The 13,735-nt window shown below is 34.6% G+C and overlaps 1 protein-coding gene across 7 annotated transcripts in view; it reads right to left on the bottom strand.

Annotated features, from left to right (window-relative positions):
• DEUP1 (deuterosome assembly protein 1) overlaps positions 1-13,735 on the bottom strand; it is a 230,290-nt gene that overhangs the window by 57,076 nt on the left and 159,479 nt on the right. For 6 of the 7 annotated variants that reach the window (XM_082340465.1, XM_082340466.1, XM_082340460.1 and 3 more), the window contains 3 exons: positions 13,177-13,272; positions 6,064-6,198; positions 1,292-1,405 (listed from right to left, as the gene is read on the bottom strand). In XM_082340465.1, coding sequence (XP_082196591.1) covers positions 1,292-1,405; positions 6,064-6,198; positions 13,177-13,272 — 345 coding nt within the window. The remainder of the gene's footprint in view (positions 1-1,291; positions 1,406-6,063; positions 6,199-13,176; positions 13,273-13,735) is intronic. The other variant, XM_082340464.1, reaches the window with a different exon arrangement.

Genomic DNA, 13,735 nt, shown 5'->3' with positions numbered 1-13,735 from the left:
TTATTAAAAATTTGAATGAACATACCCTTTGGCTCAGCGATCATTTCTAGGATTTTTATTTAACAAAAGGAAAGTATTTGTATTTAAAGATGTACATACAAGGGTATTTGTTACACTACTGTAATAGCAGAAAACTGGAAACAACCTGAGTGTTCGTTAATAAGGAAATGGTTGAAAGAATTATGGTACATCTACGATATATTATGGTATATATGATATATATACACTATATACTTTGAAATATTTTAATTAAGTAGTGACTCAAAAGGCTATTCATGGCTTATTAAGTAAAAAAGCAAAATTTAAAAAAGAAAAATATACAATTTCCACACAAGCATGTATTTACATATTTGTAGAAACAAAAGAAAATGTATGTGAAGATAAACACCTAATTGTTAACAGTGTTTATATTAAATGGATAAGAATGGAGTAGAGGATGAGGTTATCAGTTTTACATCACATTATTTTGTATTGTTGAATTCAGGGAACACGTATAACATATAATTCAAGTAACTTAAAGAAAGAATGAAAAATAAGTATATATCAAACAAAAATGTTTCTTACCAGCTTTAATAAAAATTCCAAATTCCTTAGGTAAGCCTTTAAGGCTTATTACAATCTAATATCCAACTCGCCAGCCTTCCCTCCCCCCTACTGCCCCTTCACCTCCCGCATGGACTTCCAGCCAATTGGCCCACTTTCCATTCCCTGAATTTTCCTTTTGCTCTCTTGCCTCAGTGACTTTGCTCATGTTATTTCCACAACCTGGAATACATTCTCTCTTGTCTCAAAATATAACCATTCTTCTTCTAGGCCCAGGCCTAGTCCCACCCCTGCTGGAGGATGTTTCCTGACTATCTCAGTCCAAATTTTTCTCTTACTCCTTTGACCTCTAGAAGGATTTGTATCCTTTTCATTCACTTGTCATTAGTTATCTGTAAACCTGTACATGCATTATCTGTGTCTAGGCTGTAAGGTTCTAGAGGGCCAGGACCAAGCAATCTTAAGACTTTCTAAATGACTTGCTCATAGGCATGCAAAAGCATGTTATTTAATGACATAATAACAATGGAGACTTTTAATAGCACCACCTTCCGAGACATACAGACTAAAGTCATCATTACAGATATTTCATGCACTTGTAACTCTACTCAGTGTTGGACCTACTCTGGTTATTTTCCCTTAGTTGGCATTTGTATCTGTAGAAGGATTACATGCTGAATGGTAAAGAGAGTAATAGTATTTAACCTCTAATTTATTCTGATTTAGAGGATAGTATTAGATAATGTACCTGAAATTGATTACACTTCTCAGATAATACTTTTTGTTGAGCATCTAAAGAAACCAGATGAGTCTGATATAGTATCTCCTGCTTGTCCCATTCTCTTGACTTTGCTCTAAATTCCTTTAAAAAGTGGGGAGAGAAATATAAATTTAAAAAATTATTCATTTTAAAGCACAATGAACAGGGCTTCTTTCATTTGTACATCTTTCTTCTGAGAAAAAAGTAAATCCATTCTTTCCCCATTAGGAAAACAAAAAAGTATCAAATCACTCATCTTGGATTTACTAATAGATATATCTTCTAATTTTTGCTAGGAAAGTATGGAATTGAATCCACTATTTTATTTTTATTTTTAATTTTTATTGGAGTATAGTTCCTTTACTGCAACTTTTTAAAAATAAGGATTTTGTTTGTTAAAAATGTAAAAATTTTTTTATAACAAATACTGATAACAAATAGCGGAGTTTCAAACAATTTTTTGCATCAACCAGTACTTCCTTTCTATCTCCTGAGCTGACACCAGAAGTTTTTTTCCCTTCTTTCATTCTTTACACTCAGTCACCAAACCTGCTCCCTTGTTTTTGAGGGGTGGGGCTTGGACTGATTTAGTGACTTTGTCCCCTGTGGCTTTCAAAGCTGTTATCCCAGGTGAAGCCAAGATTGACCCATTCTTGAGAACAGACAGAACAACCATCTCAGGCCTCCTTTAGGCAGTACCAGCTGGGCTAAGCTGGGCAAGAAGTGGTAGAACTACTTGATACAGCATGCTCTCAGTTCTTCACCGTTTTGCTCAAGTAGTGTCTTCATGGAGCCTGGTTATCTGTTCACAAATTTATAAAAGGAAAGAATGTGGCTTTGGGAATCCCAAAGAAAACTTCACTGCTTCTCAATTTTGCCTAGGGCTGGCCATCATATCTTATCTTTCTGTCCAGGCTGTAAGCAACTTAAGGGTAAGGACTATGTATTTCATTACTTTTGTATTGCTCACGGTGCATGACAAAGTGCCAGGCACCACTTACATGAATGTACAAACAAAAGCATGGTATTAATATTTCCAAAAATGTAAACATTTCTCACTAAATTTTGCAAAGAAAACAATGTGGTTGGAAACAAACTCTATAGCTACTAAGTCCATAGCGATATATTACTGAATGTAGATACGTGGCATGAATGCATTGATGTTTCCAATTATCAACTCAGTAGTATTAAGTACCTAGTGTACAGCAGGTACTGTGGAGAGAGGAGAATTTGGAAATATTTCATGATTAAAAGAAACAAATTTTTAAAAGAAAAAATCAATTTATATATAAAATAAAGTAGGGAAATATACATGTAAATAATTTTACAGTATTAGTACAAATAATAGTGCCACATAAAAGCCATGCAGATGATGCCATGATTATCTTAGCCATCCCCAATAATATGTCAATTGGAAAAGAGTTCATTTGGCCAGAGAGATTGGCGATGTTTTGAAGATGGCTGAAATGACTGGATTGGCTAGCTGGAAAATAAATATACTAATTTAGAGAATGAAAGCTACATCCTGCTTAAAGTGAGGATATGGCATTTCATATTTTCTATAGAGAAATGATTTTAAAGAATATTTGGGGAAATCTTCATTTTATAAATCCAAAAGTCCCAAAATAATCAGTGAAAGAAGGTTATAAATTGGGAGGCTTTTATAGTAATTAAAGGTGACCTGAAATTGAGTGGTGGTAATAAAGATGGAGAAATATAGATAGACCCTGTTTTAAATATATAATAATACCCTGATGAATAGACCATATTTATTAAGATAAATGGAGACAGTTCATTTAAAGTTATTGACTTTGATTCTGACATTTGACAATTTAAAATTAGGTACATGAAAACAGGGTCTTCAGAAACAGTGACAAATTTACAAAACTAGGTACACTTCAAATCAGTACAAGGTGGATTTAAAAACTGTTGTTTAATTTAGAAAGGAGTTTTTGGAGTCAGAAGTCAAAATGTGGGCAAGGTTGACTTGCACAGTTCATACCTTTCAATGATATTAATACTTAACACCCAACAATCTCAATCTTGACAATAAATATTTCCCAGCATGCTTTAGGAGGAGGCAGGAACATCAGCCTCACTTCCTTACAAATTCTACAACAGGTAGACATGAGGCCAAGAATGAGGCCAAACAAGGCTAAAAATGTGTGTCACAAACATATCGGCTGGTCCTTATAACAGTCCTAGCTTCCTTGGTCTTACAGATGTATTGGTTTCAAGATCAGCAAGCATGCAAGCACAATATCACCAGCAGTCATGGGGCCGTGCAAAGACAGAGCGAGCTTTATAAGGATTTTGTAGAGACTGGAGGTGTCGGCCCAGGTTCCAGTTCCAGAGGCTCCGTACACTTGCCTAAACCTCCAGAGTAAGTTCTCCACAGCTAGAAACCTTTTCCGGGTCTTTAAGTTTGAGAGTGGATCAGAGGCATTAAAATCAAAGTTTCTAGCAGAAGCTATACTATTATATATATTTTTTAATCCCTCTACTAAATCTTGAGAGGTAGAATGACCATTTCTTTAGTGATTACTGTATGTCAGGGACTCTACAAACCTCCACTTGCAAGATAGTTTTAACTTTTTAGTACGACAATTTTCATACTTACATAATAGTAGAGAGTAAAACAAACTCCCATGTACCCTTCACCCAGCTTAACTACTGTCAACTCAGCCCATCTATATTTCATCTATCGCTCCACCCTTTCTTGTTGGAGTATTTTAAGGCAACTTCCAGACTTCATGTATTTTTACCCCCAAATGCATCTAAACACACATACACACACATATATTTTTTTCTTCCATAACCACGTCACTTATATTTTTAGCCCCCATTTATTGGTGAAAACTGTAATCTCTGTGAAGTTAACAGCTTGTCTAAAGGTCACAGGGCAAATAAACGAGTCAGTCAGGTCCTATTTTATGTTGTAAACTGTCAGGTTCTTCCACTACAGCAAGCTGCTTCCCATTGCTCGATCACTGTACCAGTGTATAAATGTTTGTCCCCAAGGAGAAACATGCTTAGATGTAGACTAAAACTGGAATAGCCCATCTCCTACACATTAATTTTTCACATGCCTCTAAGCAAAAACAGGTACATGAAGCATTTCTGTAACAAAACAGATTAAACTGTATCTACATAGTGTGCTTAAAAATTTTCGTATAAGTACAAACATATCAAGTCATACTTTGCTACTAATTTCCACTATTATTTCATGAGATACATTTAATATAAATATTTAGCTCCCTAAATGTAAAATGCATACACACAAAGCACTTAATTTAAGGCTTTTTCTTTGTCTAAACAATTTATATGAATGTAATTCTCCCACTAATCCCCATGAGAAGTCAATCAAATGGAACATCAGTGACTTAACTGCATTTTCAGTGAAAGCTCGTGTATATTAAGTTGCAATCTTTGGGCATCTTCTGTGAGACCAGAATATTTCAGAAGCCAGTTGAGTTACACCATTGCAAGAGCCAGGGAGTTACACACAGTGCATTTTCCTAGAGGGTCAACCTTACTTAGTGGTAGTAATTTTGTATTTTAAAAAATGTACATTTATTATTCAGTACAATATAAAATTTGCAGGAATTTAAAAACTAAAACCAAAGACTTCCAACAAAGTTCTTGCAATAGGCTGGTTTTAGGACTGTGATTCCAGATTTTTTTTTTTTTTCTGCTCTTAAAAATATTTTGGAGGAAAAGTTTGAGAAGGACTTAATTGAAGAGTCAGATGATAAAGATGAAGAAGTATGAAACAGGGCAAGGACAATTAGATAGGAGAAAGACAGAGATAAGAGGCATTAGATAAAGGAAAGGGGCAAATCTGGGCTGGAATATGAGAGTAAGAGAAAGGAACAGATCAAAGATTCCTAAGAGGTTTCTACCTGGGTGATTGGGAAGTACAGAACCATGACCTATGAACAAAGTAGAAGAAACTGAAATCATTGGCTGACAGTGGGAGAAGCTGGGGTTTAGGGCTTGAGAACAGTGAAAAAAAAAAAAAAAATGACTGGGATAACATGATAGGGGTCAACTTGAGGTCAATTAAAAAACAATGATTGACCAGCACTGGGAATTTAGTAAGGTTAGAGAACAGGAATTCATACTAGAATCTATTTGCTGTTATGTGGCCAGTAGCAGGAATGCTCAAGGGCACAGGGAAGAAAAATAGCCAAAATAGAATTTATTTGTTTTTTCCAAGGTTGGAAAGTTAAGGGGATTAAAATAAGTGTATCTATGACATAGCAAACCTTTATAGGGACTGAGATTTTAGAAGTGCCGGGTAACATGGGGTAGCTATATTGGAGTGGCACTACCTCTTCAAAGAAAAGATCCTGAAACTTCAAGCTCTGTTCTGAAAACTGCTATGAGGCTTCATTGGGATTTAAGTACCTAAGAGTTAAACAGCCATTAAAAGATTTACTAGACACTTGCTTTAAGTGACCCCAGGGATGTCCTTCAATTTCACTCAACATCTGCAGTTCCTTTGAACTTTTTTTTTTGCTCTCCAAAAATGCTGATATACATAAAAGATGTACAAATCGAAGTGATGTTTTAATTCACTAAGTGCCTGAAGGGAAGGTGCACTAAGAAAATATATTCAATGAGAAGTTGATTTCTAATGGAGTTTGTTACCACAGCGGTACACGTCATTGTGTACACTAGAGACAAATAGCCCTCAACAGCAACAACAAAAACCAATCTCAATATACACAGGGAGAAACTAAGAAAATATAACTCACCTTTAATTTCTGGTTCAAATTGCTCAGTTCAAAGGGTATTTCTTCTTTGACGTGTGGTACTTCTTTTTGTCGAAATTTATTTTGCTTCATCTGGTGTAATCTCAGTTTTTCGAAGCTATTAGTTAGTTTGGAGAACTGTAAATAATACAGAATGCTAACATTTTACTATTGGTTATTTCTAACTCGATTTCACGATAGTCCTTTTCTTGTGTACCTCTTTCAAAATTTAAGTCACGATTAGGAAATGCAGTAAAGCTTAAATGTTCCAATTAGTGAAGATAGAACCAGTTATTAAAACTAAATTATTGAAGCTGAATGCAATTCAGCTTTCATGTAAATTTGGAACTTCATTAACTGCACAGTTAAACAGCGATTCACTTGATAAAATGTTTTGTTCAGTTTTGTCTTAACCATATGTAGCAAGGCTCAAAATTTAAAACAACCAAGTTCTTTTTCTTACTTTTATTTAGTGCCATCTTGTGTTGACAATTTTAATTTCAGTAACTCAATCTATAAAATAACCAACTTATACTCCATTTAAGAAAACTGAGGACTTAATTTAAAAGATACAAACAACATACACTTATTCATGTTGATATAAGTTTAAATAAACTTAAATATCAAGCTTGATATAATCTTTTTCTTACCAGTAATTCTTGTTATAACTTAGACTCTATTATTTTTTTTTCTTGCTTCTACCTTCAAGTAATTGATTATAAGTGGCATGGTCTATCAACATCTGTGAGGAAATTTCTAAATAACTTAACCAATTTTTTTGTTTTTATTTTTTATCTTGAAATAAGTATAGATTCAGAGGAAGTTGCAAAGATATTACAGAGAGGTTCTGGGTCCTCTTCACCCAGTTTCCCCAAATATTTACATCTTATTGAACTATATAGTACAGTATCAAACCCAGGAAATTGATGTCAGTACAATATATGCATGAGTGTATCAATAGTTCATTCCTTTTTATTGCTCAGTATTATTCCATGGTATGGATGTAACCACAGTTTGTTTGACCATTCACATATTGAGATATTTTTGGTTGCTCCCAGTTTTTGACTATTATAAGAAAAGCTGTGAACAATTGTGTCTACTTTATCTGACAGTAATGTAGTCATTTCTGCTTCCTTTTTCCTTCTCACATTGTTTTTAAAATTGATATATAATTCACCTACTATAAAATTCACCCTTTAGAGTATATACTTCACTGGTTTCTAGTATATTCATAGTTGTATAACCATCACACTATCTAATTTCAGAATATTTTCATCACCTCCATTAGAAACACTATATCTATTAACAGTGACTACACATTTCCTCCTTCCCCAAGGCCTGGCAACAACTAATCTACTTTCTTTTTCTATAGATTTGCCTATTCTGATCATTTCATATTAATGGAGTCATACAACATGTAGTCTTTTGTGTCTGGTTTCTTTCACTTAGCATAATGTTTTCAAAGTTCATCCATGTTGTAGCATGTATCAATATTTCATTCCTTTTAATGGCTGAATAATATTTCATTGCATGGATATACCACATTTTGTTTATCCATTCATCAATTGATGGACATTTGGATTGTTTCCACTTTTTGGATATTATGGAAAAATGCTGCTATGAACATTTGTGTACAAGTTTTTGTGTGGATATATGTTTTTATTTCTCTTGGGTATATACCTAGGAGTAGAATAGCTGGGTCATATGGAAACTCTAAGTTTAACTTTATAAGGAACTGCCAAACAGTTTTCCAAAGTGGCTGTACCATTTTTCATTTCCAATGGTAATGTATAGGGTTCCAATTTCTCCATATCCTCACCAACATTTGCTGTTATCTATCATTTGGTTATAGCCATTAGCAGGTGTGAAGGGGTATCTCATTATGGTTTTGATTTGCATTTCCCTAATGACTAATGATGTTCAGCACTTTTTCATGTGCTTATTGGTCATTTATATATCTCCTTTGGAGAAATGCCTATTTATATCTATGCCCATTTTAAAATTTGGTCTTCTGTCTTTTTATTGTTGACTAGTATGAGTTTTTTTTTTTTAATTCTGGACACTAGTCCCTTATCAAATATATGACTTGCAAATGTTTTCTCCCATTTTGTTGGTTGCCTTTTCACTTTCTTTTGGTGTGCTTTGAAGCACAAAGGTTTCTAAAATTTTCATGAAATCAAGTTTACCTAATTTTTCTTGTGCTTTTGGTACCAAATCTAAGAAACTATTGCCTAATCCGAAATCATGAGGATTTACTCCTATGTTTTCTTCTAAGAGTTTTACAGATTTAGTTTTTATATTTAGGTCTTTGATCCATTTTGAGTTAATTTTTGTCTATGGTAAGGGTTGAACTTAATTCTTTTTCATGTGGATATCCAGTTGTCCTGTCACTGTTGAAAAGACTATTCTTTCTCCATCGAATTATTTTGGCACCACTTCTGCTTTCTTTTGATTAATATTTGTAGGGTATATATTTTTCTGTCTTTTTTTGTGTTTTCTATTTTTTACTTTCAATTTACATATGTAGTTATTTTTGAAGTGAGTTTCTGGAACACAGCATATAGTTTGGTCATTTAAAAAATTTACTCTGTAAATCTCTATCTTTTAATGCGTGTATTTAGACCATTTTCATTTAGTGTAATTATTATTATGTTAGGGTTTAAGCCTGACATTTTTTGTTTTCTGTTTGTTATCCAGTTTTTGGTTTCTCTGTTTTAGCTTTCCTGACTTCCTCTGGGTTCATTGAACATTTTTTAGAATTCCATTTTGATTTATCTATAGTATTTTTGAATGTATTTCTTTGTATAGCATTTTTAGTTATTGCTCTAGATGTAATATTATAGATACATAGCTTATTACAATCTACTGGTGTCAACATTTTACCAGTTCAAGTGAAGTGCAGCATCTTAGTTCTCTTTATGTTCCTTTGCCATGACCCATTTCTAACATTACTGTCTTAAGAAATTTCTCAATATACATTAAGAATCACTTTAGACACTGTTATAATTTTTGCTTCAGCTGTCAAACAATTTATCAATAGAAAACTCAAGAGAAGTAAAGTCTATTGCATTTACCCATGTTTTCACTTTTTCCAATTTTTTTCTTCCTTCCTGATGTCTCAAAAGTCTTTATCATTTCCTTTCTACCAAGAGAACTTCCTTTAGCTATTCTTCTGGGGCAGATCTATTACTGACAAAATCTCTTAGTTTTCCTTCATTTGAGAATTTCTCAATTTCCTCTTGGTTTGTAAGGATATTTTCTCGAACATGGAATTCTGGGTTGACATTTTTTCTCTTTCAGCAATTGAAAAACATTCCACTTCTTTCTGGCCTCCATGGTCTCTGATAAGAAATCCATTATCTGAATTGGTTTTTCTATATAGGCAAAGTGTTATTTCTCTCTTCCTGTTTCCAAGACTTTGTCTTAGTTTTCAGAACTTTGACCATGATGTGTCTTGGTGTAGATTTGTTTGGATTTATCATATTTGAGTGTCACACAGCCTCTTGAATCTGTAGATTTACATCTTTTGCCAGGTTTTGAAACTTTTCAGTCATTACTTCTTTGAATACTTTTTCAGTCCTACCCTTTTTCTCCTCTTTTCTGGGACTCTGATGATACAATTTTTCAACCTTTTGTACAGGTCCTTGAGGTTCATTTTCTTTTAGTCTGTTTTCTCTCTGTTGTTCAGATTGGGTAATCTCTATTTTGCTATGTTCAAGTTCACTGATTATGTCCTCTGTCCTCTCCATTCTGCTTTTGAGCCTATCCATTGAATTTTTTTAGTTTGGTTATTGTATTTTTCAGTTATAAAATTTCTAACTGCTTGCTCTTTAGTTTCATCTCTTTGCTGAAACGTTCTAATTTAATTTGTTTCAGGGATGTTTGTAATTGCTCATTGAAGCATTTTTATAACAGCTGCTTTAAACTCCTTGTCAGATAATTCTAACATCTATATCAACTCAGTGTTGGTGTCTCTTGATTGCCTATTCTCATTCAAGTTGAGATCTTCCTTGTCTTCGGTGTGATGAGCAATTTTTTAACTGAGGCCATTTTTGGGTATTGTGTTACATGACCCTGGATTTTATTTAAATATTGTGTTTTAGCAGTCCTTTTCTGACAACATCCCAGTAGGGAAAAATAGAATGCTGCCTCATTGCTGTCAGGTGGCAGGGAAAGTCCAGGTCTTAACTTGGCCTCAGCTGATAACTGGGAGGAGGTGTTGCTCATTACTGCTGAGTGGGAGTGACAGTTCAGGCTCCCCACATTTTTCATTGACACCACTTTGATTGGAGGGACATAGGTGCCTTGTTACTGCTTCTCACATGGCCTTCAATGATGCTGTAGTGAGGGGAGTAGCCCTGTTACCACGGAGAGGGGGTGAATGTCCTGACTCCTCATTAGGCTTCCTCGGATACCATTCCAGAGAGGAGGAGGAGGAGGGCCACCTCATCACCAACAGATGGGCAGAGAAGTCCAGGCTCTCCACATGGTCTCCACTGATACCATGGGCTGGGGAGGGCCTTGTTGACACCCAGTGGTGATGAAACTCCTGGATTTCCACTCAGTCTTCTCTGAATCCATCCAGGTTGGGGCCTGGGCTACCTCATTACAGATGGTAAGGGTGGAACCGAGGCTGTCCACTCAGTCTCTGCTGGTGAAGTGGGTTTGCAGCCATAGTCTTATTCTGTGACCTTTGGCTAGAGTCAAGCAGTTATTATCTAAAAGTGTTTAATCTTGGTAGGTTGTCTTTTCTTCTGGTTTTTCAGTTGTAGGGAGCAGCTTTCCTTGGGGCTCTTTTTGTTTGATTGTGCCCACTGGAGTGTCTGGGTTGCTGGCTTCTCTGTTATCCAGTCTGGGATATAAGAGGTAAAAAGAAATTCCAGGAACTCACCACCATGTTGTTCCTTGGGTCCCAAGGTCCTAGTTGGTCTGTCTTTCCTCTCCACTTCTCGGAGTCTTCTTATTGTTTTATAAATAATGCCTAGGATTTCTAGTTCCATTTAGCAGGAAGAATAGGGGAAAGTACATTGACTCCACCTTTCCAGAAGTAGAAATCTCAAATATATATACAATTATAGTTTTATAATGGTTAGAAGGAAAAGAAAACACCCCATTTTATTAAAGGAAGCAATTTCTACAAGAAAGTTTTGACAGAGTTGAGTTTTTTAAGGCAGATTGTGGTAAAATGTACCCTTAAGATATTTTAGGAAAATAAGTTTGTAAACAAATGAGGAATTTCAAAGAAAGAAGCAGTAGAGTGAGCCAGCAGCAACAAAAGCATGTTTGCCACAGGATATCATTTTCTGGTTAGAAAAATGACATATTACTAGTTATTATGCAAACCAAGTCAAATACATAGTACTTTTCTTTTTCTCTCTTTTTCCCTCCTTTCCTCTTCCTTCTCTTCTGCCTTCCCTCCCTCTCTCCCTTCCTTTCTTTTAACCAGAGAAGAAAAGAGAGGCAGAAAACTGCAGCGGAAGCACATGGCTGTTCTCTCAACAACAATGTAGTGTTTCCAAAGTGTATTCTGTGAAACACCTGTTTATGGTGTTTACACTGTAGCTGTGCTATGGTGTTAGTTGGTTTTAGTTTAAAAAACAGAAGGGTTTCATGGTCAAATATGTTTGAAAAATGATGGATTAAAAAGGCTAAATGGATGTTTTTAAAGCAAGGCTTCTCACAGCCTGTAATACGCTACTATGCACTGTGAATGTCCAGGAGAAGAGGAAGAGCAAATAGCATTTCCTAAGCTCTCAGTGTTAGTACACAGAACAAATTTTTGTGAAAATTGCCGTAAAGACATTTGTTGGCTAGCTGGCAGCTGAGTAATAAAATAGAGCTGCAAAGCATCAAATGGCAAGGATTCATATATTAAATGACTGCTCAGTGCCTGTAAACAAGCCCAAAACTTTTTAACAACAGACAAGAAAAAAAAAATCCAGAAATTAAAGATCTGGTAAGCTGCGACTGAACTCGTTAAATATAATTGAGAGATGGTACTTAACCTGTATCTAGATTTCTGTATTTTTTCAAACTTATTCCAGGTTGTGATCTCTTTGTTTATACTGAAAAATTATAGTGATTCAATATTTATGTTGCTATGTTAGAGCTTCATCTTTATAGAAAAAGCAAGGTTGATTGACTTAAGTGTTAAATGCTTAGAGTCTTAACTAGGAAAACCCATATAAAGTTTCATAATTCAAGCTACCATCTAGCAGCAGCTATTTAAATTGAAGGCAAAATATCTAGGTAGACTTAAGAGCTAGCCTTGTAAGATCATACCCATTAAGTGGAATCAAATGCTTCATATTCCTATTGTGATGGCTGATCACCTCCTTAAAAAGGTGCATAAGGAGGAATTTCAACTTCTTTGGGCTCCTTTAACTATATTATCATCTGTGAAATCTCTGCACTCCAAAAAAAGCTGGTTGTAAAGTAAAATTCATAATCAAACCATATTTCTCGTTGATTAATTTACTAAGTGAAGCAAGGATACAGTACCTACGAGACCTGAGATGCTCAGATGCTTATTGCCCTATGTGTCATCTGTGGGAAGAAAGAGAAGACTTTTTGCTTCCTAGCACAGTGGGGAGTATAATATAGGGATAAATCAGAAAGAAATCAGTATCCCTCTCATCATATATGCAGAAGCCCTCTCATTTATGAAACAGCCCTACCAGTAACAAAGCAATAAAGACCAGTTTTGTTCTTTCAAATATCTATTTCATAATAGCAAACCTCCATATTTTAAATTGCCATAGAAGAAAGGACACCCCTATTACGAAGTAGTGACTACAAAAGATAATACTTTGTTGTTGTTGTTCACAAAGCTAATTATCATGATATAATTAATCTACTACTCACTTGATAAATAGAAAGCCATTAGTCTATCACTGTGCTAAGAGTTAAAGGGATACAGAGCTGACAATCTAATAAAAGAGACAAAATCAATACACATAAAACAATGAAAGACAGGGCCAAACATATAACCTGTAGTTGAAATACTAGAACTTTTGCTTGTACTAAAAATAATTCATTTTAACAAAATTAACACAATTTTATAGGTCAAAACATATACCAAAACATATGATATTAAATTGTAATAAGTTTCCTTACTTGAGCTTTTAGGGTTTGTAGTTGTCCTTCGTAATTCTGAGTCATTGCTAAGTTACATTTTTCCAAACTGTCCAACTTCTGTCTAAGTAACCCCACCTGAATTAAGAATAAAATTTAATTTTGATTTTTCTAAATTTTGCCTGACAAAATCAGAAAATGTACAAAAGAGGAGTACAGTTCAAATAAAACTGCTGTACCAAACCAAGAATAAATATTTGTACTGTGGTTCTTAGAATAGTTATTAATAATTAAATTCACAAAAACCAAATGTAGCTAGCACTATTCCACTGGGTACACATTAAGACAGTATGGTATGGATGTTTGACAAAAGATCCTTCTCACCGGCACATTTTAAAGCAAGATTTAAAATTTACTTCGCATTATCTTTTTGGGAGGCTTATGTCATCGTTCCTGGGGCAGAACCCCTGCAGACACACTTCAGCCTTTATTTTAGGTGCTACTACCTTCAACGGGAGCTCAGTTTTAGTGGTGTTGTGGAATAATTGTTACATTTTTATAAGAACTAACAAATTAAAAAGAAAAAGAAAAATGTGTAAGA

This window comes from Balaenoptera borealis (assembly GCF_965194805.1).
Source record: "Balaenoptera borealis genome assembly, chromosome: 11".
Taxonomy (NCBI): domain Eukaryota; kingdom Metazoa; phylum Chordata; class Mammalia; order Artiodactyla; family Balaenopteridae; genus Balaenoptera; species Balaenoptera borealis.
Note: the sequence above shows the minus strand (reverse complement) of the source record. Positions and strands in the feature narration are given on the sequence as shown.